The 27832-nt window shown below is 45.1% G+C and overlaps 1 protein-coding gene across 2 annotated transcripts in view; it reads left to right on the top strand.

Moving 5' to 3' along the window:
• Positions 1–27390, top strand: part of polr1a (RNA polymerase I subunit A) — a 139239-nt gene extending 111849 nt beyond the window's left edge. For both annotated transcript variants that reach the window (XM_078223480.1, XM_078223491.1), the window contains exons 33-34: positions 9022–9186; positions 26838–27390. In XM_078223480.1, coding sequence (XP_078079606.1) covers positions 9022–9186; positions 26838–26938 — 266 coding nt within the window. In that variant the 3' untranslated portion in view covers positions 26939–27390. The remainder of the gene's footprint in view (positions 1–9021; positions 9187–26837) is intronic.
• Positions 27391–27832: the final 442 nt, after the last annotated feature.

Below are 27832 nucleotides of genomic sequence, written 5' to 3'. Positions count from 1 at the left end.
AAGCTGTCTAAGCAACTAAACTAAACCAACTTTGTGCAGGTATGACACCAACCAATGGATATTTTCCCCCAGATCCCCATTGACTTCAATTTTAGTCAGGCTTCTTGATGCTATACTCTGCCAAATGCTGCCTTAATGTCAAGGGAGGTTACTGTTATTTTACTTACAAAACAGCTATTTTTGTCCATGATCATTCCAAGGCTGTAATAAGGCCTAAAATCGAGTGGTCCTGGTAGAACCCAATGAGTGTCAGTGCATATGGGTGGACTGCTTAGCTATTATGGGAGAAGCATTACAGTCAAGCTCAGTTGCACTAGATCTCGGCTCTTGCACTCTTTACACAGGGGCCAGTGGATAGAGGGAGTGGGAATCCTTAATTTCTGCCCTGGGAAAACTCTGCTGTCTTGTTAATGCAGGATGATTGTGGCCAGTTATAGGAACCCTGCTGTTACCCTGGATGTGATTAGCTGACTCAGCACAGAGTTGGGACTTGCCAAGCTGAGTGGGTCAGTTCCACACTGGATGTTGTCTTCATCGGCCATTGACAAAACTGTTTATTGGTTTCGAATAACTCCCCTGATCTAATAAGAAGTCTCACAACACCAAGTTAAAGTCCAACAGGTTTATTTGGAATCACGAATTTTCAGAACTTTCACCTTCATCAGGTGAGTCACCTGAAGGAGCAGCCCTTTGAAAGCTCGTGATTCCAAATAAACCTGTTGGACTTTAACCTGGTGTTGTGAGACTTCTTACTGTGCCCACCCCAGTCCAACGCCGGCATCGCCACATCATGGCTTCCCCTGATCTACTAATTGTTGTAAAAAATGTTTGTGATTGACAAAAAATAATGTGCAAAAATATTATTCAATGAAATAAGTAAAGGCTCAGTAATTGGAGTGCCATTCGTTATGATGGTTATTAATCCTTTTGAAATTGGCATCCTGAATTTACAAGATATATCATCACATGACTGTCTCCACCGGACATTGAAACAGAAGCAGCCATTCAACCCCTCTAGCCGATTCTGCCACTTAGATTATGGCTGATCAGTGCTTCCACCCCATTTGCCTTTGTCCACTCCGCTTGATGCCCTTCGCAAAAAGAATTTATCATAGAATCCCTACAGTGCAGAAGGAGGCCATTCAGCCTATCGAGTCTGCACCGACCACAATCCCGCCCAGTCCCTATCCCCATAATTCCACATCTTTACCCTGCTAATCCCTTGACACTAGGGTCAATTTTAGCATGGCCAATCAACCTAACCCTGGATTACAGGATTATTGATCCCAGTCTTGAATGTTTTAATTCACCCAGCATCTGCAATGTTTTGGGGAAAATGTTCCAAACTTCCACTGACCTTTGCTTGAAATGGTGCTCTCTGATCCCACTTCTAAATGTTCTTGAACGTTGTTCCTCCTCTGGATTCCTCCCCCAGAGAGGGAAGAGTTTTCTTTGTATCTAACTCAGCTCAGTCAATCATGTGGTCGTTTGAAAGATACCAATGAGATGATTTATTGTTTATTGTGTAGTTCTGCTGTTAATAGGTTTTCCCTGATGTGGAGATGCCGGTGTTGGACTGGGGTAAGCACAGTAAGAAGTCTCACAACACCAGGTTAAAATCCAACAGGTTTATTTGGTAGCACAAGCTTTTGGAGTGCTGCCCCTTCATCAGGTGAGTGGAGAGTTGGGTTCACAAACAGGATATATATAGACACAAACTCAATTACAAGACAATGGTTGGAATGCGAAACCTCTTTAAGTTGTGCTTAACACTCTCTCCACTTGCATTGTCTGCACCTGTAAAGACTTTATTACCTGCTAAGACTCACATTCCAACCATTATCTTGTAATTGAGTCTGTGTCTATATATGCCCTGTTTGAGAACCCAACTCTTCACTCACCTGATGAAGGGCAGCACTCTGAAACCTCGTGCTACCAAATAAACCAGTTGGACTTTAACGTGGTGTTGTGAGACTTCTTACTGGGTTTTTCCTGACAAGGATCCCCCAGGTCTTGCAACCTTTGCTTCACGGTACATTAGTGGCCCTTTGAGAATTTACTGGAAATGCCCGAATCTCTTGGGTTAACTTTCACAGCTGGCATGCACATCACTTCCAGGCACAGCTGGCAGGTAAGTTAAGTCGAGAAAAATAAATGTAGCAAGAGCAATCACCTGGAGCAATTGTCACTGGAAGATCAGGTTACCCATTAAGTCTGGCAGGTGAAATTCGACAATTACTTTGCCCTTGTGTTGCGACTTTAAAAAACATCGATAAGTAGCAATGAAACTGCTGGTTTCTAATCACATCTTAGGGACCAGACAATTGTAGTACCAGTGAGGGGAAAGGCTCACACCTAAATAGCGTCGTTCACAATGGTAGCATGTCCCAAACTGTTTTACAGCCACCAAAGTACTTTTCAAGTTGTAATGTAGAAAATATGGCAGCCAGTTTGCACACAACAAGCTGTTTGATGTTGAGGGATACATATTGATCAGGGCACCCGGGATAATTCTCCTGGTTTTGAAAATAGGTTCTTTACCTCTACCAAAGAGAACAAGCAGGTCTCAATTTAATATTCCATTTGAAGGATTGCACCTTGGACACTCTCAGTAGTGCATTACATTGTCAGCCTTGATTATGTGGTATTTAATAGTGGATTATGCCACTCATTGCAGCTCAAGTTGATAATTAAGTTTCGGATTACTACTTGTGTAAAATATTTACAAATATTTTCATTGACTTGTATGGGAAATAACTTGTTTACCTTGGGATATATTTTCCCAATACAAAAGGCCTATTTGAAAAAAAACTTGTACGGTGGCACGGTTATTTAAGTGCATCGAAGCTTCAACGCACTTTGCTACAGATGTTGGTCGGGAATTCCCCATATCCTACTTCACATTAACTCCCCACAAAGCAGATTCTCAATGGTGGATGTTTCTTGGCTCCATGAACAAAATATGCACAGTGAACTGAGTGACCTCTTAAGTGCTGAAGCATCTGTGGACATGGTACCCATAGTAAATCAGGCTGTCTGGTCAATGGGCTATAGAGTTGTCTGGACCAGGTATCCAATTATTAAGTTCGCCAGTTAACTTAGTTCTGAATACTCACTACCAAACATGTCATCTTGGAGCCACCTCAAACTCAAGGGGTCACTTCTGACCATCCTTATTTTTTGGCATCCCACCCTGGAGGTTTGCCCTTGCAGATTAGAACATAGAACATAGAACATAGAACATTACAGCGCAGAACAGGCCCTTCGGCCCACGATGTTGCACCGACCAGTTAAAAAAAAAACTGTGACCCTCCAACCTAAACCAATTTCTTTTCGTCCATGAACCTATCTACGGATCTCTTAAACGCCCCCAAACTAGGCGCATTTACTACTGATGCTGGCAGGGCATTCCAATCCCTCACCACCCTCTGGGTAAAGAACCTACCCCTGACATCGGTTCTATAACTACCCCCCCTCAATTTAAAGCCATGCCCCCTCGTGCTGGATTTCTCCATCAGAGGAAAAAGGCTATCACTATCCACCCTATCTAAACCTCTAATCATCTTATATGTTTCAATAAGATCCCCTCTTAGCCGCCGCCTTTCCAGCGAAAACAATCCCAAATCCCTCAGCCTCTCCTCATAGGATCTCCCCTCCATACCAGGCAACATCCTGGTAAACCTCCTCTGCACCCTCTCCAAAGCCTCCACATCCTTCCTGTAATGTGGGGACCAGAACTGCACACAGTACTCCAAGTGCGGCCGCACCAGAGTTGTGTACAGTTGCAACATAACGCTACGACTCCTAAATTCAATCCCCCTACCAATAAACGCCAAGACACCATATGCCTTCTTAACAACCTTATCCACTTGATTCCCAACTTTCAGGGATCTATGCACACATACACCTAGATCCCTCTGCTCCTCCACACTATTCAAAGTCCTCCCGTTAGCCCTATACTCAACACAACTGTTATTCCTACCAAAGTGAATTACCTCACACTTCTCCGCATTAAACTCCATCCGCCACCTCTCGGCCCAACTTTGCAACCTGTCTAAGTCTTCCTGCAGACTACGACACCCTTCCTCACTGTCTACCACACCACCGACTTTGGTGTCATCAGCAAATTTGCTAATCCACCCAACTATACCCTCATCCAGATCATTAATAAATATTACAAACAGCAGTGGCCCCAAAACAGATCCCTGAGGTACACCACTTGTAACCGCACTCCATGATGAATATTTACTATCAACCACCACCCTCTGTTTCCTATCCGCTAGCCAATTCCTGATCCAATTTCCTAGATCACCCCCAATCCCATACATCTGCATTTTCTGCAGAAGCCTACCATGGTGAACCTTATCAAACGCCTTACTAAAATCCATATATACCACGTCCACTGCCTTGCCCCCATCCACCTCCTTGGTCACTTTCTCAAAAAACTCAATAAGGTTAGTAAGGCACGACCTACCTGCCACAAAACCATGCTGACTATCACCTATCAATTCATTACTCTCCAAATAACTATAAATCCTATCCCTTATAATTTTTTCCAACATCTTGCCGACAACAGAAGTGAGACTCACCGGTCTATAATTCCCGGGGAAGTCTCTGTTCCCCTTCTTAAACAATGGGACAACATTCGCTAACCTCCAATCTTCTGGTACTATACCAGAGGCCAACGACGACCTGAAGATCAGAGCCAGAGGCGCTGCAATCACTTCTCTTGCCTCCCAGAGAATCCTTGGATAAATCCCATCCGGACCAGGGGATTTATCTATTTTCAGACCCTCCAGAATATCCTGCACATCCTCCTTATCAACTGTAATACTGTCTATTCTACTCCCTTGCAACCCAGTGTCCTCCTCAGCTATATTCATGTCCCCTTGCGTGAACACCGAAGAGAAATATTGGTTCAATGCTTCACCAATCTCCTCCGGTTCCACACATAACTTCCCTCTGCCATCTATAACTGGCCCTAAACTTGCCCTAACCAACCTTCTGTTCTTGACATACCTATAGAACGCCTTAGGATTCTCTTTAACCCTATCCGCCAAAGTCTTCTCATGTCCCCTTTTAGCCCTTCTAAGCTCGCTCTTCAACTCCCTCTTAGCCAATCTAAAGCTTTCTAGTGCACTACCCGAGTGCTCACGTCTCATCCGAACATAAGCCTCCTTTTTCTTTTTAACCAACAAAGAAACTTTTTTGGTGCACCACGGTTCCCTAGCCCTACCAATTCCTCCTTGCCTGACAGGGACATACCTATCACAGACTCGCAGTAGCTGCTCCTTGAAAAAACTCCACATGTCGGACGTTCCCAGTCCCTGTAATCTCCTAGTCCAACCTATGTTTCCTAATTCTCTCCTAATAGCCTCATAATTACCCTTCCCCCAGCTAAAACCACTGGCCCGAGGTTCATGCCTATCCCTTTCCATCACTAAGGTGAACGTAACCGAATTGTGGTCACTATCACCAAAATGCACACCAACCTCCAAGTCTAGCACCTGGTCTGGCTCATTTCCCAGCACCAGATCCAATATAGCCTCACCTCTAGTTGGCCTGTCTACATACTGAGTCAAAAAACCTTCCTGCACGCTTTGAACAAAAACTGACCCCTCTAACGAGCTAGAGCTATAACAATTCCAGTCAATATTAGTCAAGTTAAAATCCCCCATAACAATTGCCCTATTACTTTCACTCCTAAGCAGGATTGACTCCGCAATCCTTTCCTCAACCTCTCTAGAACTTTTAGGAGGTCTATAAAAGACTCCCAACAGGGTGACCTCTCCTCTCCTATTTCTAATCTCCGCCCATACTACCTCAACAGATAAGTCCTCATCAAACCTCCTCTCTGACACTGTGATACAATCTCTGACCAATAATGCTACCCCTCCCCCTCTTCTACCTCCTTCCCTACTTCGACTAAAACATTTGAACCCCGGGACCTGCAGCATCCATTCCTGCCCCTGCTCTATCCATGTCTCTGAAATAGCCACAACATCGAAGTCCCAGGTACTGATCCACGCTGCAAGTTCACCCACTTTATTGCGAATACTCCTGGCATTGAAGTATACACATTTCAAACCCTGCTCCACCCCACCTCTGCAATGCCGTGCATTGCAGTCCCCATCCATGCATCCCTCACTTTCAGCCCCACTACTCAGGATCCCTCCCCCCCCCCGAATCAGTTTAAACCTCCCTGCATGGCCTTAGCAAATTTACCCCCCAGGATATTGGTCCCCTTCTGATTAAGGTGTAGACCATCCTTCTCATAGAGGTCACACCTTCCCCAGTACGAGCCCCAATTGCTTAAGTACCTGAACCCCTCCCTCCTGCACCATCCCCTCAGCCATGAATTCAAACCTTCCCTCTCCCTATTCCTCTCTAAACTATCCCGTGGTACAGGCAAGAGTCCAGAGATAACCACTCTGTCAGTCTTGGCCTTTAGTTTCCACCCCAACTCCATAAATCCCTGCCTAATATCCCCTTCCCCTATCCTCCCTATGTCGTGTGTCCCCACATGTACAATAACTTGTGGTTTATCTCCCTCCCCCCTAAGAGTCCTGAATACCCTGTCAGACACATCCCGGACCCCAGCCCCTGGTAGGCAACACATCAACCCTGAGTCCCTACCTTTAGTTCCGACCCTCCTATCTGTCCCCTTAATTGTGGAGTCCCCAATCACAAGGCCCAGTCTTTTACAGCCCCTAACCACCTGAGCTTTCTCACTCGGCTCACCCCCAGAGATCTGCTCTCTATGCTCAGTTGATTCCTCCTCAACTGTAGCCTCCAGCACCGAAAACCTATTATGGAGGGGAACCGCCCCAGGGGATTGTCTTCCCGATTGCTTCTTACCCCTCCTCCTGGCATTGACCCAAGCCTCATTTCTAGGAGTTACTATTTCTCTATAACTCCTATCAACTTCCACCTCCGCCTCCCGAATTATGCGGAGTTCCTCTACCTCCCCCTCCAGCTCCTTTACACGATTGGCCCTTATTCCAGCCTTAGAGCTGTGTCCGGAGCTTAAGGATGTGTCTTGCATTCATTGCAGAGTTCCAGACTTGTGCTAATTCACATAAAATCTTTTAAAACTTTGATTGGTGATAATTTAGCAAAGCGGAGATGATTTTGAAGCACTTTGTCTAATATGCAGCAGTGCAGATGAATGCAGCCCATTGATTTGCTTCATTCTCCTAATCACCCCCTTGGTTTCATGATGTGCTGCATGGATATTTGATTTGATTTATTATTGTCACATGTATTAACATACAGTGAAAAGTATTGTTTCTTGAGCGCTATATAGACAAAGCATACCATGCATAGAGAAGGAAAGGAGAGAGCGCAGAATGTAGTGCTACAGTCATAGCTAGGGTGTAGAGAAAGATCAACTTAATGTGAGGTAAGTCCATTCAAGTCTGACAGCAGCAGAGAAGAAGCTGTTCTTGAGTCGGTTGGTACGTGACCTCAGACTTTTGTATCTATTTCCTTACGGAAGAACGTGGAAGAGAGAATGTCCAGGGTGCATGGGGTCCTTGATTATGCTGGGTAAGAACGTTCTTGCTGACAATTTTTATTTTGTTTTCATTTTGAGGAGTCACACAGTCTATTCCAAACCAGGCTTTATGTTTACTTTTCTATTGAGAAACTTGAATGTTGATGCGCTACTGTGGTTCGGAAGAGTAGGGAGAAAGCGGAGAAGAATCAGAACGAGTGTTTAGGTTTACATGTTTCTAGAGTAATGAATGAAGGCCAAGGAGCTTGGCAGTTTTGGAAACTGGGAGCAAATGAGTTGGAGTAGGACATGTTGCAGTTATTCAACACAGTGGCGGTACAGAGAGGAGGAATGATGTGTTTTAGGAAGGAACAGAGGAGGAAAAGTCGGCAGGAAGTGATCACACGGGTTAAACTAACTTGGTCAACAATCCACATCCGTAAGATGTTATAAATCCACTGGGTTCTGATAGGTAAATGACAGGAAACTGAAGTCACTCACAAAAGGCGTGGGCTAAAAATCTCAACGCCATCCCAGTTATGTTCCGTGTTGATTCCGAGGGCAGAAAAGAGGTTGGAGACATCTTCTGGAACTCTCTCAGTAGCTTCCATTGCTCAGCTTTCAGCCCAAAATCAGGAGAGTAACCAAATATAGGATTAGATGAAGAGGACTGGCTGCTTTTCCGAGGCAGCGGGAAGTGTTGACAGAGTCAATGGATGGGAGGCTGGTTTGTGTGATGGACTGGACTTCGTTCACTACCCTTTGTAGTTCCTTGCAGTCTTGGACAGAGCAGGAGCCATACCAAGCTGTGATAAAACAAGAAAGAATGTTTTCTATGGTGCATCTGTAAAAGTTGATGAGATTCATAGTGGACATGCCAAATTTCCTTAGCCTCCTGAGAAAGTAGAGGTGTTGATGGATTTTCTTAATTATAACGTTGGTATGGAGGGACCAAGATAGGTTGTTGGTGATCTGGACACTTAGAAACTTGAAGCTCTTGAGCATTTCCACTTCATCACTGTTAATGTAGAAAAGGGCATGTCCTCCATTATGCTTCCTGAAGTCGATGACAATCTCCTTCGTTTTGTTGACATTGAGGGAGAGAATATATTGTCGCACCAGTTCACCAGATTCTCTCTCTTTCCTGTACTCTGTCTCATCATTGTTTGAGATCCGACCCACTATGGTGGTGTCATCAGCAAACTTGAAAATCGAGTTGGAGGGGAATTTGGCCGCACAGTCATAGGTGTATAAGGAGTATGGTAATGGGCTGAGGACACAGCCTTGTGGGCACCGGTGTTGAGGATGATTGTGGAGGTGGTGTTGTTGTCTATCCTTACTGATTGCGGTCTGTGGGTTAGGAAGTCTATGATCCAGTCGCAGAGGGAAGATATCCAAACAATTCTGTGGTCCAATGATAGTCCTATACTGCAGTGCTGTCCTGCTTTGAACTCAATGCTTGTTCTCACTGATCACATTCAATGCTTCTACTGAGCTGAAATTAATTTTCTTTGTCTCTTGTGCAGGCATTCAGGTGGACCCTCGTCATCTGTCTCTTGTGGCAGATTACATGTGTTTTGAAGGATCATACAAGCCATTTAATCGAATTGGTATACAGTCAAGCTCCTCGCCCCTTCAGCAGATGACCTTTGAAACCAGCTATAAGTTCTTAAAACAGGCAACTATGCTGGGTAAGAACGTTCTTGCTGACGTGGAAGACCATTTTTATTTTGTTTTCATTTTGAGGAGTCACACAGTCTATTCCAAACCAGGCTTTATGTTTACTTTTCTATTGAGAAACTTGAATGTTGATGCGTTACTGTGGTTCGGAAGAGTAGGGAGCAAGCGGAGAAGAATCAGAACGAGTGTTTAGGTTTACATGTTTCTAGAGTAATGAATGAAGGCCAAGGAGCTTGGCAGTTTTGGAAACTGGGAGCAAATGAGTTGGAGTAGGACATGTTGCAGTCATTCAACACAGTGACGGTACAGAGAGGAGGAATGATGTGTTTTAGGAAGGAACAAAAGAGGAAAAGTCGGCAGGAAGTGATCACACAGGTTAAACTAACTTGGTCGACAATCCACATCCGTAAGATGTTATAAATCCACTGGGTTCTGATAGGTAACTGACAGGAAACTGAAGTCACTCACAAAAGGCGTGGGCTAAAAATCTCAACGCCATCCCAGTTATGTTCCGTGTTGATTCCGAGGTCAGAAGAGAGGTTGGAGACATCTTCTGGAACCCTCTCAGTAGCTTCCATTGCTCAGCTTTCAGCCCAAAATCAGGAGAGTAACCAAATATAGGATTAGATGAAGAAGACTGGGGAGAAACCAACACCGACATGAGATCATTGTGGTCGGATGGTCTATATCTGTGCTCTAAGCGAGATGTAATCTCACGATCTTTGTAACTATTTTGATGTAACACACATTTTACCAACAAGCTCATTTGTGTCTGCGGCTTTTAGCAAGTAGATATGCAAATAAGATAACTCGATGAGAATAAGCTGTGTTTAACTTGTTCACTTGCACAAAAAAAACGATGGTCTTGAAGCGACCTTGATGTAAGAATGTTGGAGTTGTAGCTCTCTGTTAACTGATCTATTGGCCTTTTGATGCTAGTTTACAGGTGGTGGATCAAGCCTTCATAGGATTCAGTTCTCAGCTTCCCAATACACAATGGACTGTAGGAGACATACAAAGGGTTATGGCATATAAAAACAAGTGGGGAAAATTCTTAAAAATCTAAAAGAAATAGAAACCCATATGAATTAAAACTGTATTTAGATTGAATTTTAAACACCCCTCTTACATTTTTCAGAATGGTTTCAGTTTAAAGTAAGAGCAAATTAATTCTTGCATTGTGGTCATGACTGGTATATATTACCTGGGAGGGTGCTGGTAGTTTTACTTCTTGAACAAATTTAATTAAAACCTGAGAGGCTTCCCTAGACCACTTCATTTAAGAGCCAACCAGATTTGTGTGGGATTGGAGTCACATACAAGCCAAATCAAGCAAGGACAGCAGATTTCCTTCTCTGAAGGATGTTTCTGGATCCATTGGATTTTCCCAGCAATCCAACTGTTTCGTGGTCACTTTTTACTGAACAAAGAACAATACAGCACAGGAACAGGCCCTTCGGCCCTCCAAGCCCACGCCGCTCCCTGGTCCAAACTAGACCATTCTTTTGTATCCCTCCATTCCCACTCCGTTCATGTGGCTATCTAAATAAGTCTTAAACGTTCCCAGTGTGTCCGCCTCCACCACCTTGCCCGGCAGCGCATTCCAGGCCCCCACCACCCTCTGTGTAAAATACGTCCATCTGATATCCGTGTTAAACCTCCCCGGCCCCTCACCTTGAACCTATGACCCCTCGTGAACGTCACCACCGACCTGGGAAAAAGCTGATGTCAGTTTTTATTTATTCCCGGCACTCTTTTTAAATTGGAATCCTCAAACTTTTTTTTATTCATTCGTGGGACATGGGCGTCACTGGCTGGCCAACATTTATTGTCCATTGCCCTTGTTCAGAAGGCAGTTGAGAGTAAACCATATTGCTGTGGCTCTGGAGTCGCATGTAGGCCAGACCTAAGGGCAGCAGATTTCCTTCCCGGAAAGACATTAGTGAACCAGATGGGTTTTTCCGACAATCGACAGTGGTTTCATAGTCATCAATATAGAGAACAAAGAACAGTACAGCACAGGAAACAGGCCCTTCGGCCCTCCAAGCCTGTGCCGCTCCTTGGTCCAACTAGACCAATCGTTTGTATCCCTCCATTCCCAGGCTGCTCATGTGACTATCCAGGTAAGTCTTAAACGATGTCAGCGTGCCTGCCTCCACCACCCTACTTGGCAGCGCATTCCAGGCCCCCACCACCCTCTGTGTAAAAAATGTCCCTCTGATGTCTGAGTTATACCTCGCCCCTCTCAGCTTGAGCCCGTGATCCCTCGTGATCGTCACCTCTTACCTGGGAAAAAGCTTCCCACTGTTCACCCTATCTATACCCTTCATAATCTTGTATACCTCTATTAGATCTCCCCTCATTCTCCGTCTTTCCGAGGAGAACAACCCCAGTCTACCCAATCTCTCCTCATAGCTAAGACCCTCCATACCAGGCAACATCCTGGTAAACCTTCTCTGCACTCTCTCCAATGCCTCCACGTCCTTCTGGTAGTGCGGCGACCAGAACTGGACGCAGTACTCCAAATGTGGCCTAACCAGCGTTCTATACAGCTGCATCATCAGACTCCAGCTTTTATACTCTATACCTCGTCCTATAAAGGCAAGTATACCATATGCCTTCTTCACCACCTTCTCCACCTGTGTTGCCACCTTCAAGGATTTGTGGACTTGCACACCTAGGTCCCTCTGTGTTTCTATACTCCTGATGACTCTGCCATTTATTGTATAACTCCTCCCTACATTATTTCTTCCAAAATGCATCACTTCGCATAGAATCATGGAATCCTACAATGCAGAAGGCCCATCGAGTCTGCACTGACCACAATCCCACCCAGCCCCTATCCCCATGCATTTACCCTTGCTAGTCCCCCTGAAATTAAGCGGCAATTTAGCATGGCCAATTCACCTATCCCGCACACCTTTGGACTATGGGAGGAAATCGGAGCACTCAGAGGAAACCCACGCAGACACGGGGAGAATGTGCAAACTCCACACAGACAGTGACCCAAGCTGGGAATTGAACCCGGGTTCCTGGAGCTGTGAGGCAGCAGTGCTAACCATCGTGCCGCCCCCTTCTTAATTCCAGATATCTTCTATTGAATTCAAATTCCACCACCTCCCGTGGCAGGATTCGAAGCTGGGTCCCCAGAGCGTTTGGCTTAGTTTCTGGATTAATAGTCTAGTAATAATAACACTAAGTCATTGTCTTCCCCAACTGCCATAATGGGATTTGAATTTGCATTCTCTGGATTCCAATCTTATGAATTATTGATACGCGAACATAACCACTACACCACCATATCCTGTTTCACAAACAATGAAATGCTACTATCAAATGCAGTGGCTCTAATGTAGCTAAATGCAATGGGCAGTTCATACACAGCAGAGTCTCACAATTTGCAATGAAATGGATCAGCAGTCTAATCGACCTCTGAGAAAATGTAGGCAGTTTCTTGGCTGGAACACTGAACTCTTGTTCTGCAAGTAGTGACACTGGAGCTTTAATATCCATAGGAACAGGCAAACATCCATGAAAGGACAGTAGCTGCGGCAGCAAAGTGTTCTCTGAATAATGCAGTGTCAGCCCAGATGGTGAGGGTGCTTGAGAGCCTAGCATGAGGCTCGAACGATAAGTTTCTGATCCAGATGCAAGAGTGTCCACAAACTGCTGACATGCAAGAAGGAAAGGTTGGCCCATCAGGTGAAAGGAGAGAAACTTTTTCTATTTTAGTGGTAATATAACTATTTGACAATGAGACCAAATAAGGTTGACTGGCCCGTTTCAGTCTTGTAGTGAAATGAGTTTGCAAAGGGCTGTCTGTGAGGAAAATCTTGATCCTTGATCTGCAGGAATATTTAAAAGTTTAAAAAGACATTGTGATAATGAGCATCCACTTGGGGAGTTTTGGTGAGGAGGTCCACTCCATGGGAGTTGGCCCAGAGCATTAACAACTTTCTTAATGTGTTACATTATCAGGTGCTTCTTTCTTGTCACAAGCCTCTTTGGTCCACAGGGTGTTGTCCACTTCTGTCTTGAACCGCTGTAGAATTTGATACTTTACTATCTTGAAGCATATCAATAGCAGAGATATTGAGCCAGTGTTGCATTTAGGGGTACTCCAAAGATGCGCTGGGTACCTCTTGGAAATTCCCAGGTGAAGATTTACCCGGCAATGGTCCAGAAGGGCTAACTACCCCTGGGCAATTGCACTGAGCTGGGAGCCATCCGACAAGGCGATTTAAATCACTAATTTAAGATGGTTCTGCCAGTTTTATACTCATAGTTACTTTGAAAGACTTAGAAGGAAAAAACGGACTTCTAACTTTAGAGTAACCATTTTAAACACCCAGGATAGGATGTTTGGGTGTGACAGATGCTTTATATTTCAGTTGCAAGTAAGTCCCTGATTGCCACTCCAAGGAAGTTGTGGACCATTGGCTGGAAGCTTGATGGTAATTTTGGGTCTTTGCCTGGATTGGGAGGTCAGTGACTTCAGACATATGCCAGGACTTTAGCACTGTATATCAGTGATGGATGGAGTGAATGTTTAAGATGGTGGATGGAGTGAATGTTGGTGAATGGAATGTATGTTGGTGGATAGGGAGCCAATCAAGCGGGCTGCTTTGTCCTGGATGGAGCTTATTGAGTGTTGTTGGAGCTGCACTCATCCAAGCAAGTGGAGAATATTCCATTACACTCCTGACATGTGCCTTGTTGATGGCTCTGGGAAGTCTGGAGGTGAGTTACTCTCTGCAGAGTTCCTAACCTCTGACCTGCTCTTGCAGCACATTTCCACTCCATCTGACGAAGGAGCAGCGCTCCGAAAGCTTATGGTATTTGCTACCAAATAAACCTGTTGGACTTTAACCTGGTGTTGTGAGACTTCTTACTCTGCTCTTGCAGCCACAGTATTTATGTGGCTGCTCCAGTTCAGTTTCTGGTCAATGGTAACCCCCCCCCATCTCAGGACGTTGATAATGGGGATTTCCAGAAGGTAAATCCATTGAATGTCAAGGGGAGATGGTTAGGTTCTCTCTTGTTGGCGAAGGTGATTGCCTGGCACTTGGGTGAAGTGAATATTACTTGCCACTTATTAACCCAAGTCTGGATATTGTCTGGATATGGACTGCTTCAGTATCTGAGGAGTTGTGAATGGTGCTGAATATTGTGCAATCATCAGTGAACATCCCCACATCCACGTTATGAAGGGAAGGTCATTGATGAAGTAGCTGAAAGTGATTGTGCTTAGCACACCATCCTGACCAACTCCTGCAGTGATGTCCCACGACCAAGATGATTGACCTCCAACCAGCACAACCATCTTCTTTTGTGCCAGGTATGACCCCTTCCCCCCACCGCAGGACTGCAGAGCTTAAGGCCAAGATTCTCTGATCTTGTTCACCCTGCCACCGCTGCCAGTGAGAATGTGCTCTCGCTAACCTCTTGCTCAAAACAGATATAGAATGCGTTGAGCTCATCGGGAAGGGGCCTATTGGTACTGGCGATTCTACATGCCTTCATCTTGTAGCCTGTTATGTCTTGCAGACCTTGCCATAGTCGGTGGGAGTCCGTGTGGCTCACCTGGGACTCTAGCTTGTTCAGATACTGTCTCTTGGCATCTTTGATGGTTCTCTGTAGATCACACCTGGATTTCTTGTATAGGTCAGTTTGGTGGGATGGACAGACAAGGGGCAGATGAAATTCAATGCAGAGAAGTGTGAGATGATTCATTTTGGAGGGAACAGAGACAATATAAAATAAAATGTACAGTTCTGCTATAATTTGGATGGGAGATAAGCCTATAACCCTATTCAACTGACACATAAGAATTTCCATTTATAAACATCTGTTACATTGGCCACGTTACAGTCCAAAGGATTATGTTTCAAGTGAATCTACCTTCTCATGTAGGGAAATACTGCAGCTAATTTGCAAACACATGATATCTCAAACAACAAACAAACGTTTTTTTATTCATTCGTAGGACATGGGCGTCACTGGCTGGCCAGCATTTATTGCCCATCCCTAGTTGCCCTGCCTTCTTGTATCGCTGCAATCCATGTGCTGTGGGTTGACTCACAATAAGAAGTTTAACAACACCAGGTTAAAGTCCAACAGGTTTATTTGGTAGCAAATACCATAAGCTTTCGGAGCGCTGCTCCTTCGTCAGATGGAGTGGATATCTGTTCTCCAACAGTGCACAGACACAGAAATCAAGTTACAGAATACTAATTAGAATGCAAATCTCTACAGCCAGCCAGGTCTTAAAGGTACAGACAATGTGGGTGGAGGGAGCATTCAACACAGGTTAAAGAGATGTGTATTGTCTCCAGACAGAACAGCTAGTGAGATTCTGCAAGATCAGGGGGAAAGCTGTGGGGGTTACTGATAACGTGACATAAATCCAACATTCCGGTTTAGGCCGTCCTCATGTGTGCGGAACTTGGCTATCAGTTTCTGCTCAGCGACTCTGCGCTGTCGTGTGTCGTGAAGGCCGCCTTGGAGAACGCTTACCTGAAGATCCAAGGCTGAATGCCCGTGACTGCTGAAGTGCTCCCCCACAGGAAGAGAACAGTCTTGCCTGATGATTGTCGAGCGGTGTTCATTCATCCATTGTCGTAGCGTCTGCATGGTTTCCCCAATGTACCATGCCTCGGGACATCCTTTCCTGCAGCATATCAGGTAGACAACGTTGGCCGAGTTGCAAGAGTAGGTACCGTGTACCTGGTAGATGGTGTTCTCACGTGAGATGATGGCATCCGTGTCGATGATCCGGCACGTCTTGCAGAGGTTGCTGTGGCAGGGTTGTGTGGTGTCGTGGTCACTGTTCTCCTGAAGGCTGGGTAGTTTGCTGCGGACAATGGTCTGTTTGAGGTTGCGTGGTTGTTTGAAGGCAAGAAGTGGGGGTGTGGGGATGGCCTTGGCGAGATGTTCGTCTTCATCAATGACATGTTGAAGGCTCCGGAGGAGATGCCGTAGCTTCTCCGCTCCGAAAGCTAATGGTATTTGCTACCAAATAAACCTGTTGGACTTTAACCTGGTGTTGTGAGACTTCTTACTGTGCTTACCCCAGTCCAACGCCGGCATCTCCACATCTTGACTCACAATGCCATTAGGGAGGGAATTCCAGGATTTTGACCCAGTGACTGCGAAGGAATAGCGATATATTTCCAAGTTAGGACGGTGAGTGACTTGGAGGGGAACTTGCAGATGGTGGCATTCCCATCTATCTGCTGCTCTTGTCCTTGTAGATGGAAGTGGTTGTGGGTTTGGAAGGTGCTGTCTAAGGATCCTTGGTGAATTGTTGCAGTGCATCTTGTAGATAGTACACACTGCTGCTACTGAGCGTCAGTGGTGGAGGGAGTGGATGTTTGTGGATGTGGTGCCAATCAAGCAGGCTGCTTTGTCCTGGGTGGTGTCAAGCTTCTTGAGTCTTGTTGGAACTGCACCCATCCAGGCAAGTGGGGAGTATTCCATCACACTCCTGACTTGTGCCTTATAGATGGTGGATAGGCTTGGGGAGTCGGGAGGTGAATTACTCACCACAGTATTCCTAGCCTGACCTACTCTTGTAGCCAGTGTGTTTATGTGGTGAGTCCAGTTGAGTTTCTGGTCAGTGATAACCCCAAGGATGTTGACAGTGGGGGATTCAGTGATGGTTATACCATTGAATGTCAAAGGGTGATGGTTAGAGTGTTTCTTATTGGTGATGGTCATTGCCTGGCATTTGTGTGACGCGAATGTTACTTGCCACTTGTCAGCCCCAGTCTGGATATTGTCCAGGTCTTGTTGCATTTGAACATGGCCTGCTTCAGTATCTGAGAAGTGGTGCGGAACATTTCTGACCTATGACGGAGGGAAGGTCATTGATGAAGCTATAGGAAGGATGTGGAAAAGATTGAAAGGGTGCAGAGGAGATTTACAAGGATGTTGCCTAGATTGAGTGGCATGCCTTATGAGGATAGGCTGAGGGAGCTCGGTCTTTTCTCCTTGGAGAGACGAAGGATGAGAGGAGACCTAATAGAGGTGTATAAGATGTTGAGAGGCAGAGATGGGGTGGACTCTCAGAGGCTTTTTCCCCAGGTTGGAAATGTCTGCTACGAGAGGACACAGGTTTAGGGTGCTGGGGGGTAGGTCCAGGGGAGATGTTAGGGGTAAGTTTTTCACACAGAGGGTGGTGGGCGAGTGGAATCGGCTGCCGTCAGTGGTGGTGGAGGCGAACTCAATAGGGTCTTTTAAGAGACTTCTGGATGAGTACATGGAGCTTAATAGGATGGAGGGTTATAGGTAGGTCTAGAAGGTAGGGATGTGTTCGGCACAACTTGAGGGCCGAAGGGCCTGTTTGTGCTGTAGTTTTTCTATGTTCTATGAAGCAGCTGATGATAGTTAGGCCTAGGACACTACCCTGAGGGACTCCTGCAGAGATGTCGTGGAGCTGAGATGATTGACGACACCCCCCCCCCCCCCCCCCCCACACACAACCACAACCATTTTTCTATGTACCAGGTATAACTCCAACCAATGGAGAGTTTGCCCCCGATACCCATTGATTCCAGTTTCGCTAGAGCTCCTTGATGCCACACTTGGTCGAATGTGGCCTTGATGTCAAGGGCTGTCACTCTCACCTCACCTCTGGAATTCAACTCTGAGAGAGCAATGTGCAGTAAAGTCGAAATGGGCTGTCAATTTATAAACATTGTAAGTGCCATTTGTCATCTAAGTTGAGGACTGCCTGTATCTGATTTAGCTGGTGTCTGAGGGAGGAATGTGTGCCAGGACAGCAGGAGAACTATCCTGCTTTTTTGAATCGTATCTTTCATGCATTCTAACACGATATTGGTTCTGCCTAAAAGAGAACAAAGAAAAGTACAGCACAGGAACAGGCCCTTCGACCCTCCAAACCTGTGCCGATCATGATACCTGCCTAATCTAAAACCATATGCACTTACGGAGTCCGTATCCTTCCATTCCCATCCTATTCATGTATTCGTCCAGTCGCCCCTTAAATGCCACTATCGTACCTACTCCCACCATCTCCCCTGGCAGCACATTCCAGACATTCACCACCCTCTGTGCAAAAAACTTGCCTCGCACATCTCCTCTAAACTTTTCCCTAAGCACCTTAAACCTATGTCCCCTAGTACTTGACTTTTCTACCTTAGGAAAGAACATCTGACTATCCACTCTGTCCATGCCACTTATAATCTTGTAAACCTCTATCAGGTCACCTCTCAACCTCCTTCATTCCAGTGAGACCAGACCAAACCAAGTTTATCCAATCTCCTCATAGCTAATACTCTCCAGACCAGGCAACATCCTGGTAAATCTCTTCTGTACCCTCTCCATAGCATCCACATCCTTCTGATAGTGTGGCGACCAAAATTGTACACAATATTCTAAATGAGGCCTAACTAAGGTTCTGTACAGCTGCAGCATGACCTGTGAATTTTTATACTCAATGCCCCCACCGATGAAGGCAAGCACACTGCATGTCTTCTTGACTACTTTATCCACCTGTGTTGCCCAGATATCTCTGCCTGTCAATACTCCTAAGGGTTCTACCATTTACTGTATAATTCCTACATGCATTGGACCTTCCAAAATGTGTTATTTCACACTTGTCCGGTTTAAACTCCATCTGCCATTTCTCCATCCAAGTCTCCAACCAGTCTATATCTTGCTGTATCCTCTGACAATCCTCTTCACTATCCGCAACTCCACCAAATTTTGTGTCATCTGCGAACTTACTAATCAGACCAGCTACATTTTCCTCCAAATCATTTATATATACTACGAACAACAAAGGTCCCAGAACTAATCCCTATGAAATACCGCTAGTCACAGCCTTCATTCAGAAAAGCACCCCTCTACTGCTACCCGCTCTCCTCTGATCCCATGTGACTTCATCTTTCATACTAGTCTACCATGAGGTACCTTGTCAAAGGCTTTACTGAAGTCCATGTGTACAACATTCACTGCCTTTCCCTCATCTATCATCTTCATCACTTCCTCGGAAAACTCGATCAAGTTAGTGAGGCACGACCTCCTCTTCTCAAAACCATGCTGTTTATCACTACCAAGTCCATTTGTTTCCAAAAGTGAGTAAATCCTGTCCCTAAGAATCTTTTCCAATAATTTCCCTACCACTAACGTAAGGCTCACCGGCCTGTAATTTCCTGGATTATCCCTGCTGCCCTCCTTAAACAATGGAACAACATTGGCTATCCTCCAGTCCTCTGGAACTTCACTTGTAGCCAATGAGGATACACGATTTCTGTCAAGGTCCCAGCAATTTCCACCCTTGTCTCCCTCAATATTCTGGGGTAGATCCTATCAGGCCCTGGGGATTTATGTACTTTAATGCTTTTTAAGACGCCCAATAGCACCTCCTTTTTGATATCGACATGACCCAGAATATCAACACACCCTAACCTAGTCCCTCTCTTTAGTGAATACCGAGGCAAAGTAATCATTTAGTATCTCACCCATTTCCTCTGGTTCCATACATAGATTCCCGCCTATCTTTGAGTGGACCAACCCTCTCCCTGGCTACCCTCTTGCTCTTTACATATGTATAAAATGTCTTAGGATTTTCCTTAATCCTGTTTGCCAAGGACTTGACCCCTTTTAGCCCTCCTAACTCCTTCCTTAAGTTCCTTCCTACATTCTTTATATTCTTCAAGGGCTTCATCTGTCCTAAGTCTTTTAGAATGCTTATGAATGCTTCCCTTTTCTTTTTGACAAGGCTCATAATATCCCTCGTTATCCAGGGTTCCCGATACTTGCCACACTTGTCCTTCATCCGCACAGGTACATGCAGGTCCTGAATGCCAATCAATTGACATTTGTAAGACCCACATGTCGGATGTTGATTTACCTTCAAACAACCTCCCCCAATCTACACTCTCCAGATCCTGCCTAATGTTGTTGTAGTCAGCCTTCCCCCAATTTAACATCTTCGCTCGAGGACCACTCTTGTCCTTATTCACAAGCATCTTAAAACTTACGGAATTATGATCACTGTTCCCGAAGTGCTTCCTACTGAAACTTCGATCACCTGGCCGGGCTCATTCCTCAATACCAGGTCTAATATGGCTCCTTCCCAAGTTGGGCTATTTGCATACTGTTTCAAGAAACCCTCCTGGACGCTCCTCACAAACTCTGTCCCATCCAAGCCCCTAGCAGTAAGTGAGTCCCAGTCAATATGGGGAAAGTTAAAATCACCCACCACAACAGCCCTTTTGTTTTTGCATCTTTGGTTGGCATCTGCCTCAATGCTACACTGGGGTGTCAGCCTAGGTTAATTGCTGAAGTTATTAAATTGAGTGCCAGGTGGAATTTGAAGTGTGTTTACAGGCAGAAATCAGTTCTTTTGGGACTAAGAGGATTCATTAAGTTTACCTCTTGTGGTTTGAGATGTTGGTTGAAAGCCTTGATCCCATTATGCCTGTCTGCTAGCGCAACCTCAGGAAATTCAGGTTGCCACCAACTGGGTTCATAAAGGAAGTAACCTTCGGCCTTGGCTTAACGAGCAGCACGGTGACACAGTGATTAGCATTGTTGACCTCACAGCGCCAGGGACCTGAGTTCGATTCCCGGCGTGGGTCACTGTCTGTGCGGACTCTGCACATTCTCACCGTGTCTCTGTGGGTTTCCTCCGGGTCCTCCCACAGTCTGAAAGACGTGCTGGTTAGGTGCATTGGCCATGCTAAATTCTCCCTCGGTGTACTGGAATGTGGCCACTAGGGGATTTTCAGTAACTTCATTGCAGTGTTAATGTAAGCCTATTTGTGACACTAATAAATAAACTTAAACGTAACTCTCATCCAAAGTTTGGCACCTCCAACAGTGCGCACTCCCTCAGTGTTGAACTGGAATGTCAGCCTAAACTCCCGGATTAGGACGAACCCACAACCTTCTGACATGATAGAATTCTGCAACTTTATCTATTATTTGTCTTCATTAGCTCCATCCCTGCCTGAGCGTGTCTCCATTTACCAAACGTTCTCTGCATCACATTGTAGCAATGCCTGCATTTCAAAAAAGTACCTAATTGGCTGTAAAATATTTTGGGACATTCTCAGGAGATTTTCCCACCTATGTTTTGGGCGGACTTGGTGCTTCAAAGTGTCCGCTGGGGGATTCACGCCGTTAGTGGGAGGACTAATCCTACCCAAGAGGGTGGCATCAGCGCACTGAGCGGGCCACTGCACATTTGCACTCCCCCCCCCCCCCCCCCCCCCCCAACCCATCGCTGGTCTCCTGCTGGCTCCCCCCTCCCCCCACCACGCTTGCTGGTTCTGCCCACTTGGCACTGCTCAGTGGGCAGTGTGGAGATTGATACCCCAAGGGGCACCCCCATGCCCCTGATCTCCCAAGGGGGCCTCAATGGCCTCTGCCCCCACCAGCGAGGCCATCACATCTGGTCCCTGTTGTTGGGGACCAGCTTTAATCCCCACAGGTCGGAAGCTCCCCCCGGCAGCGTCTGAAACATTGGTGAGCCCGGATGATGCTATTCTGGGCTCGATAATGTGATGAAAATGTCTATTTCAATATTGTAATCTGCCTCATGCTATTCCCCTGCTCAAGGCTGATTACACCGTTAAAAAATGTCCTGGGAAAGTCGCGCTCGGCTGGATGCCAGTCACGATTCCCATTGCAGCCTCCCATTTTTACTTCCCGCCCTGTGAGGCTACTCGAGCAGCACAACGGGCTGGGAAAATCGCACCCAACTTCGCTTTGATTTCTATCTGATCATTATCTCATCGTTGTTTGTAAATTGTCCGTCATGTTTCCTGGACAACACGCAATCCATACTATCACATTCACTTGTCAACAACACTACTATTTGGCAATCCATCAAATACCTTTTGAAAAAACAAATGTATTCCGATGCTTTTATCATAGAATCACTACAGTGCAGAAGAAGGTCATTCGGGCTATTGAGTTTGCACCGACTCAGAGAGAGCATCTTATCCGGGTCTTATCTGTAACCCCACATATTTGCCCTGCCAATCCCCCTAACCTACACATCTTGGAACACTAAGGGGCAATTTAGCATGGCCAATCCACCTAACCCACACATCTTTGGACTGTGGGAGGAAACCCACAGAGACACAAGGGGGGGGGATGTGCAATCTCCACACAGTCACCCTGGAATTGAACCCAGGTCCCTGGTTCCGTGAGGCAGCAGCGCTGTGCCACCGTGCCCACCCCTCCATGCACCCTTATTACAGATAGAGTACCTCATACCCGGTAACCTCGCAATGGAGTCTTTGCTGGATTTAGGAATTTGCTGGTTCTCTGAAAGAAGTCAGAATGCATTAATTCAATGAATAGGTGACATAGGGAAATCAAATAAGTCTTTCTTGCCCCCCCCCCCACCTCCCTACAGGTGGGGTCAAGCCAATCAGTACTTAGCATTGCCACCACACCGATGCAGCAACTCTCCAAGGTGGGTCAATGTTCGCTGAACCATTTGGAGCATGGGAAGGAAATGTCCTCTTTTCAGACACCACTGGTTTTCGGATAGGTATTCTATCTGTATTTCTATATAGTCGGTTCAAAGACAGAATTAATCACTTGCTGAAAGACTTATCTTGGAGCATCAGTCATGGCTGTGGGAAATTGGATCTGCCCAATGGGCAAAATCTAGTGTTTCCATGTGTTTTCTACTGTTGCTCATAGTGACCAACTGGATCAAGCCCTGTTGGCATCTATCCCTGTTACTGTTACATCTGGCTACACCCTTTTATGTCATTTCAAAATGAAAAGCAAGTCTCAAGACGGGATGTTTGCAGCAGTGTACATTCCAGCATTTCATCTGTCATAGTGAAACAACAGCTATCATCTAGTGACTTACCTCATATTCTCACTTAAAATCCGATGGTCCTCTGGATTATGGGCTTCACCAACATCATGCCTCAGATGGAGGAATGGACTTTGGTACAGAATTGTTGCTGCGCTTTCTGCAACCCAGTGCTAGGGGTTGTGTGATGGGCAAGTGTTGAGCAGGTTGGGTCAATACTCATTGAAGTTTGGAAGAATGGGAGGTGATCTTATTGAAAGATATGAAACTCTGAGGAAGTTTGATGGGATGGATGCTGAGAGGATGTTTTTCCCCCTTCTGGGGGAGTCGAGAACTGGAGAGGGTAGTTTCTGAATAAGAGATCTTCCGTTTAAGATTGAGATGAGGAGGAATTTTTTTTTCTCAAATGGCCATTATCTATGGAAGCCATGAGAGTGGTGGAGGCTGGGTTGTTGAATATATTCAGGGCTGAGTTAGACAGATTGTTTATCTACAAGGAAGTTCGAGAGTTTATTTTGTTAAAGGTTTATTTATTAGTCACAGGTAGGCTTACATTAACACCGCAATTAGGTTACTGTGAAAATCCCCTAGTCGCTGCACTCCAGCGCCTGTTTGGGTACACGGAGAATTTAGCATGGCCAATACAGCTAACCAGCACATCTTTCAGATGTGGGAAGAAACCAGAGCACTCGGAGGAAGCCCACGCAGACATGGGGAGAACATGCAAACAGACAGTGACCCAAGCCGGGAATCGAACCTGGGTCCCTGGCACTGTGATAAGTGTTTCAGCAAGTGATTAATTCTGTCTTTGAACCGACGATGTGGAAATAATCTTCTAGAATGGGAGAGCAGGCTCAAGGGGGGAATGGGCTATTTCCACTCCTATGTCCTATGCGATACCTAATTTCTGTGTTTATTCCCTTATTTTCCTGTTACGTCACATTGTGTCACCCTAGCCTACTAGTTAATCCATCTCCAACATTGTGCCCTCATCCCCCGCGTGTCTCATTATTACTCGTGTTCCCATGTTTTATTATTGACTTTTCCACTGGTGGTCGCCCCTCTTAAGCTGCAAATGGGACCATTCTGCGCACTGTTTGCATTACCTTTGTGTTAAAGTCAAGACTTGCTGCCACATCTGCTTTATCTGATTACTGGAGCAATGAAACTTCTTACCTCCCTTAATCTTATCTTCCTACTGTGCTTTACAGGATTTCAAGCTTGAGCTTGGTCATTCAATTACGATTAGGTTTTCCTCAACTCTTGGTTAGGATACCAGGCTGCTACATATTCCACAATGTCTGGTTCTGCCAATACATTTATTTATTTGTTCAGACATTATAGACATTGCAGATTTACCAAGCATAAATCCATGTACTGTAATAATTCAGTGTATCTATACTTTACAGGCGTCAGCCTTTATCGCCTTGTGTGATCTATGGTTGTTTGGCTGCAGAGCTAAAAAAACAAAACAAAACCCCATTCTGTCGCCAGTGATGTCTGTGTATGCACTTTTCAAAAAAAGTTTATTTATTAGTATCACAAGTAGGCTTACATTAACACTGCAATGCATTTACTGTGAAAATCCACTATTCGCCACACTCCAGCGCCTGTTCGGATACACTGAGGGAGAATTTAGCATGGCCAATGCACCTAACCAGTCTTTCGGACTGGGGGAGGAAACCGGAGCATCCAGAGGAAACCCACGCAGACACGGGGAGAATGTGCAAACTCCACACAGACAGTAACCCAAGCCAGGAATTTAACCCGGGTCCCTGGCACTGTGAGGCAGCAGTGTTAACCACTGTGCCATCATGGGACTGGGAATCATGAATGGTTTTTGTTTATCCGACTCTCTACCTCAGTTCAGTTGAAGTCACTTGATAAATTCCTACCATTGCAACTGCTGAGATTAGCCACTTATAGGCCAGGACAGCTAAACCTGTAGCACAAGATGTCACCAATTTGCAAAGAGTAGGCAGGAAGATAACACTTGGGTTTTTTAAAGCTCCTTGTGTTGCACTGCACCCACTCCCAGGTGGCACAGTGGTTAGCACTGCCTCACAGTGTCAGGGATCCGGGTTCAATTCCAGCCTCGGGTAACTGTGGAGTTTGCACTTTTTCCCGTGTTTGTGTGGGTTTCCTCTGGGTGGGTGAGTGAGTTTCCTCCCACAGTCCAAAGATGTGCAGATTAGGTGGATTGACCATGTCCTCACAGTGGGGATTAGCGGGATAAATACATGGGATTACAGGGATAGGGCCTGGGTAGGGTACTCTGGCGAAGAGTCAGTGGAGACTCGATGGGCTGAATGACCTCTGTGTGCACTGTAAGATTCTATGATTGATTCTACTTGGGATCAAGGCATTTCTAATTTTGGAATTTTACAAATTATGAAATAACATTAGAATACCTAACCACAAGTGTACGAACCAGATCTAAATACCTGAGACATGAAACAAGCCAAAACCCGTGTTAAGACAGAAAAGCATGCATTTTCAAATCCACTCATTTGAAAATATAGGCTGTTACGCTAATGCACAAGGATCCAGAATAAAATTGTGCTGTGTCAACAGTTAAGCAAGCAATGCATTCCATCATGAATGCATTTTAAGGTTTTCAAACCCCGCTGTGTTGTTTAAAGCCACAAGGTTCACGGTTTAAACAAAACAATTTTATGAGACAAAATAAAAAGTACATGAACAATGATAGGAACTGTTCATCTTAAATAGTCAGTTACATGTTTAGTCAAATAGTCAGTTGTGGTCGGCACAGTGGTTAGCACTGCTGCTTCACAGTGCCAGGGACCCGGTTCGATTCCCGGCCTGGGTCAGTCTGTGTGGAGTTTGCACGTTCTCCCTGTGTCTGCGTGGGTTTCCTCTGGGTGCTCTGGTTTCCTCCCACAATCTGAAATCCGTACTGGTTAGGTGCATTAACCCGAACAAGTGCCGGAGTGTGGCGACTAGAGGAATTTCACAGTAACTTCATTGCAGTTGTCCAGCTTTGACAAAGGGTTGCCTGGACTCAAAACGTCAGCTCTTTTCTCTCCTTACAGATGCTGCCAGATCTGCTGAGATCTTCCAGCATTTTCTCTTTTTTGGTTGCAGTGTTAATGTAACTTGTGACTAATAAATAAACTTTACTTTTACTTTACATCAAAGATAGTAAAAATAAACAGTTACTTGTGACTAATAAATAAACTTTACTTTTACTTTACGTTAAAGATAGTAAAAATAAACAGTTATTTATACTCCAAAACTAATGTCTTCATTCCACTTCCATTCTACACTCATTAGATGCACACAACAAAACTCTCAAGTCAGGTACTTGTCAACAATTCGTATATGGGCTGAGATTTCTTGGACCTTCCGTTTACTTCCAGCAGGGGTTGTCCTTCAGATCTCCAAACGCTTTTAAGGTGCAAACTGACTGCTCAACAAAGGCATCTTTAGTGTCTCAAGTGTAGCTACTTCAGGTCAGAACCCTCCTGGTTCTAATAATCTTTAATATTACTCTAAAACCCTCACTCTCTCTGCGTCTCTCTCCCCCCTCCCCTCAGATAAGCTGTACCAGAAATCCACTTCCTGTTAACGAGAGTCCTTCTGTTAACAATATTTCACTGCAGCTTCTTCTAAACTGTCAAAACCAAACTGCTTGAACATAGAGTCACCCCTAGCCCCCACACGTGCACGCACGCACACACAAAGAAACGGATTTTGTTTTTAAAAAGTGATTTGCGAATAATATCACAGAATTTAAGTGATCATATCCCAGGCAATTCAGGGACATCTATAGTGCTCTCAGCATTTGTTCTTTCAGCATTAATTGCTTAATTCTGATTCTTTTTCCTTTAGGTGCCCATGATGAATTGAAGTCTCCATCAGCCTGCCTGGTGGTGGGGAAAGTTGTCCGTGGTGGCACCGGCCTTTTTGATCTGAAGCAGCCTCTTCAATGACTGCCCCTTTCCGATTTCCTGCCTGATTGAAGGGTGCAATTGGAAGTGAACAAAAAGTGGGATATTATGTTGTGAATATTTTTATATATTCTGTAAGATACAGAAAGAGGTGAAGAGTCTGAACTACAGACCTCTCTATAGCAGGATGTGATGAACCAGTGAAGACAACTTGATGTTGCTTTGAGCTACTTGCTAATTGAGGTACAAAAGAGGAGCCAGACATCCATAAGCAAGAAGAAATAATGGATCATGGTTCAATGGAAGTTAAAAGTGACTGATGGAATCTGATATGAGCAAAGCAGAGGAGTTTTACATGTGGTATCACTGATTGACAGCATTTACCATCCTGTTGGGTGGCGCAGCAGAAACTTCATTACTGTTCACAGGAACATTGAGTTAAATTTCACCAGCCATCAACAAAGACAATAAAAAATGTTTTTGATTAAACCATTGATGCAGTGAGAGTTTTGTTGCAGAGCCATCTTCATGTTTATAGAGTTTAATACAAGTTTTTTTTGCTATTACTGTATTTGACAGATATTTAACAGGATTTTATTAAAATTATAAATGAAGAAAAGCTGCCCAGCTAAATGCAGTAAGTTCAGTAATTGTACTCCCCACTTATTCACTAATGAAGTTCCGAAACATGAACCAACTCTTGAAATAAATACTAAGATCTGAATTTTCATGATGGTGAAGACTTGCATCCCCACCGATGCCAGCAATACCGATGCCATTTTATGCTCTAACGAGTGTCGATTGGCATAAGGTGGGATTTCTGCCCCTCACTTGGGTGGAAGACCCACCTTGGAGAGCTACCAGCCAATCGGATTGACTAGAAGCTCTCCAGTCCCTCTGGGCACAATGCTGCAGTGGCCAAAGGAAGCTGGGTAC

The sequence above is a fragment of the Mustelus asterias genome, chromosome 1 (assembly GCF_964213995.1).
Source record: "Mustelus asterias chromosome 1, sMusAst1.hap1.1, whole genome shotgun sequence".
Classification (NCBI taxonomy): domain Eukaryota; kingdom Metazoa; phylum Chordata; class Chondrichthyes; order Carcharhiniformes; family Triakidae; genus Mustelus; species Mustelus asterias.
This window is presented reverse-complemented; position numbering and strand designations above follow the sequence as displayed.